The 4,242-nt window shown below is 32.5% G+C and overlaps 1 protein-coding gene across 1 annotated transcript in view; it reads left to right on the forward strand.

Moving 5' to 3' along the window:
* CNOT10 (CCR4-NOT transcription complex, subunit 10) overlaps nucleotides 1–4,242 on the forward strand; it is a 99,602-nt gene that overhangs the window by 44,805 nt on the left and 50,555 nt on the right. The window contains exons 3-5 of the mRNA XM_012646863.1: nucleotides 343–429; nucleotides 970–1,053; nucleotides 2,697–2,814. Coding sequence (XP_012502317.1) covers nucleotides 343–429; nucleotides 970–1,053; nucleotides 2,697–2,814 — 289 coding nt within the window. The remainder of the gene's footprint in view (nucleotides 1–342; nucleotides 430–969; nucleotides 1,054–2,696; nucleotides 2,815–4,242) is intronic.

Genomic DNA, 4,242 nt, shown 5'->3' on the forward strand with positions numbered 1-4,242 from the left:
AGTTGTCCAGATAATTTCTTTCTATTTTTTGGTAGAGACGGGGTCTCACTCTTGCTCAGGCTGATCTAGAACTCCTGACCTTGAGCGATCCTCCCGCCTTGGCCTCCCAGAGTGCTAGGATTACAGGCGTGAGCCTCCACGCCCGGCCTGAGCTTCTTATAAGTAGAGTTTCCTATCACCCACTCACCCACTCCCAGACTACTGAACCTCAATTTCTGGGAGTAGGACTGGGGATTCTGCATTTTGAAAATGCTTTCTAGGTGATTTAGATTAGCTCACTCTGATTTATATTATGGTAAAAAAATATTTAATTTTCATAAACTTTGTTTCACCACCCTGCAGACTGGTAATAACACCAACAAAGATGGATCTAATCATAAAGCTGAAAGTGGAGCTCTAATAGAAGCTGCAAAATCAAAGATACATCAGGTAGTATAAATTTGAAGGGAGATTATACATCACTTATATTTACTGTGGTTATGAAGAATGAAGCAGTGTGATAGGTCATTGAAACCAGTAAATAATTCAAGGCATGTATACCTACTTGGCTTTGAAGTATTATAGTTTAGAATATGTTTTACTTAAGATGACAATGTAATATATAATTTCTTTAAATTACTCTATAAAAAGTTGAGAGGAATATTCTAGGAATGTTGGGTGATAAAGTCAGTTTGTGGAATTTTAAAAATCATTGTTAGTTAATCATGTACAGATGAGGATTGATAGGATTTTTGCTTAGAATTTATGTATAAATTTTATTCTGCCATGTTTTTATTAATAGCTTTTTAAAGTACCTTCTAAGATACAGTCAAAATAGAATATTTCAGATAATTTTAAACTTGCCATGGCAAGTAACCAGTATAACTATGTTGTAAACAGCTTGAGTTAAATGTTCTTAAGTAGAAAGAAAAACTTTAGCATATGTAAATCTACCATGGTTCTTACATACTAGCATTTTTTCTTTGACAGTACAAAGTACGAGCTTATATCCAAATGAAATCTCTGAAAGCATGCAAAAGGGAAATCAAGTCAGTTATGAACACAGCTGGAAATGTAAGTTTCTTCTGGACTTTTTCTGTTGTTTTTCAATTTGTGACTTTCTTATTTAGACTATGGGTATTTGTCAGTTTTAAATGATTTATTTTAGTTTATTATACATACCACCAGATAAGGAACCTTGAATTTATAGAATTGGGAAGTAGTGATCATACTGTGTCTGTAATTTAATACATTTTTTTACTTAAAATTATAACAAAAATTTTCCGTTATGTAGGCTTCAAAGCCACCATTTTAAATAGCTGCTTAGTATTCTGTGAGTGGTTTATCACAACTTACTTAAACATTTTGCTGATATTAGACATTTAGGTTATTTTGGAATTTTTTAGTATTATACTCAAAACATTTGTTAAAGATTTAATAGTCAAATTGTTGCAAAGACGTGGCTTGAATAATAACTTCAATTTGACTAGTACTGGAGTATTTGAGATATAATTACTCCTTCTTTCCATTCCTTCCACCCTAATCCTCCATTGATAAATAATTTTTAAGATGGTCTAGGGAAGAAATAGAATTGTGAACAATCTTGATGCTTTAGGAAACCTGTAAATTTAGAAGTATAAAATCATGAGAAGCTACAATTAGAAATCTCAGGCAGGATCCAGATTAACCACTGGGTTAGTTCTCTTATGATTTTTGAGAATTGTAGCTTACACCTGAGGCTAAGAGGGAAAGGCCTAATTAGCCCTCCAGCCATTATCAAACCTTTTTTGAGATAAAAGACATAATCCTTGCCTTAAAGGAGGCCATAGTCATAGAGGAGAGACAAACAAAAATAATTTTAATTCAGTGTTACAGTCACACCAGAATCAGGAAAAACTTCAGGAGGAAGTGCTGCCACTGAGAATAAGCCTAGAAAGCCCTTGTTTCCTTAGTGACCAAAACTCTGGAATAGACAAGAGGCAGAGCAAAGGATGAACTAGGATTTAGAAGGAAAGCCTGTTGGCTAAGCTACAGTGGATTAATAATGAGACAAGGATTCCAGAAGTCCTCCTGGATGGATGTTTAGTCTCCATGTCTCTGCATGCTTTTGCACTCAAAATAGGTACTGCTGTTTAGAGGCCCTTCCACCATGAGGATTCTTAGGAGAAGTGAAAGGTGATCTACAATCCAAAACATCTTTGGAATGGCAAGATTAGTGCTCCCAAATAAGGCATTTTGTTGGAAAATTCTTCCATTCGTAGAAGAATTCTCTTTTTTTCTATTTAGAAAAGTATTTGACTATCTTTGAGTTCTAATGAAAAGTGCAGTTGTATGTTAAAAAGTAAGGAAGATAACCAGTCTTTCCAATAACTATTAAAAAGAAGGACCTAGTTTGTGTTGTCAAGTTGACTTCCATGTAGTAGTGTAATAGATAAAGGCAGTCAATTGATAATCTACATACTATATTCTTATATATATGTTGTATTTATTTTTTACATAGCCCTGTAATAATTCTTTTTACAAGGTACTCTATGATAGGTTTCAATTTTTAGATTGCAAGAACAGTGAAAAATTTAGAGACTATATAGTTTTTGTGACTATGACATAATTGATTCATTTATGCTCTTAAACACACCAGTGCAACAGTATAATTATTATACCATCTTCATTAGCCATCTGAAAAAAAATTATAAGTAACTTTTACATTTTCTTTACAGTCTGCACCCTCTCTGTTTCTTAAAAGCAATTTTGAGTACTTAAGGGGCAATTATCGAAAAGCCGTGAAGCTATTAAATAGTTCAAACATTGCTGAGCATCCAGGATTCATGAAAACAGGTAAAAGAAAATTGTGAAATTTTAGTATTTTTTCCTCCTGGCTTTTTTACCCCTTTTGGTTGGCGTTTTGTTTTGTTTTTTCCTCAATTGCTCTTCACAGCAATTTATGCTAATTTTTCAGTGAAAATATGTTAATATTTCTGTAGAAAATTCCTGGAATTTTAGTTTATGACTGGTTTCCACTTTAGAAGAAGCCTCATTACTTCATTCTTTCATTTTTCTTTAACTTCACTTGCTCTTTATTTTGTTTTTTAATTCCAGGTTAGAATTTATATTGAGGCATAAGGTCCTTGGGTAAAGTGTGACCTTATAAGGAAATGAGATAATGTTTTTACTTTTCCCTTTTCTCCCATAAAAGCAGTGAATAATATGATGATTTCTTTAGGTTATTAAATATATCAAAATATTTCTACAAAGTTAGGAAGATAATTTTTGTTAACTATTCTTGCCTCTAGTTAGAAAGTCTTATGAATCTCTTGATATTAATGGTAAAATGAAAGGTAAAAATTGTGGCTGTCATTTAGGTTTATGTCATCACTGTTTTGTGGAGAGGGAGAAGAAAAATCAGTTATTCAAGAAATGAGAGTAAACTATTAAAAATGTTTGTTTTGCATTCTGTCTGATACATACACAGAGTACACATGCAAATGTGCTCAAACCTTCCCCCCTTTACCCTTTCAATTCACTGAAGTCATGGAGGTTGGAAAAGACAGTTTGTTCCATTATAATTCTCTTGTGGGTATTCTTTTTGTTCTAAGTACCCATTTTCTTAATTCTGCTAAATTTTAATTTTTTATGTTTTCATTATCATACTATCCCCTCAGAGGCCCACTAACACTCAACTTGAAATTATCTCTCAGACTAAAAGGATAATATACTTTGAGAAAATTTTGCTTAGGATTGTCTTGATGCAGATTTCACTGTTGATATTGTCAATCTTTAAAATGAAATCAGAAGCAGGGTGTGTAGTTTACTAGTCAACAGTTATAATCTATTTTTTTTATTAGTAGAGTTATTGCACCAGTATTGGCATAAGAGATGGGATGTAACAGTTATAATCTAATGGGAAAGATTTTGATATAGTTGTATATTTTATATATTGATATTTTTCATAGTTATTAATTTTGAAATCTTTAATTTGCTTCCCATATATAAACTTTATTTTTTGCTGCCACTAAAATATGCTTATTAGAGAAAATTTGGAAAATAGAATTTTACTTAAATTGTTCACAATGCCACTACCAGAAAGCAACCTCCTTTGAAACACTTTAGTGTGCTTCCTACTAACCTTTTTCAAAGCCTAGTTTTTCTCCTTTTAAAATATTGTCATTGCTTAATTTAAAAATATATCAAAAGACAGGCTGGACACAGTGGCTCATGCCTGTAATCCTAGCACTCTGGGAGACTGAGGCAGGAGGATTACTTGAG

The sequence above is a fragment of the Propithecus coquereli genome, unplaced genomic scaffold (assembly GCF_000956105.1).
Source record: "Propithecus coquereli isolate 6110/MARCELLA unplaced genomic scaffold, Pcoq_1.0 Scaffold251, whole genome shotgun sequence".
Taxonomy (NCBI): Eukaryota; Metazoa; Chordata; class Mammalia; order Primates; family Indriidae; genus Propithecus; species Propithecus coquereli.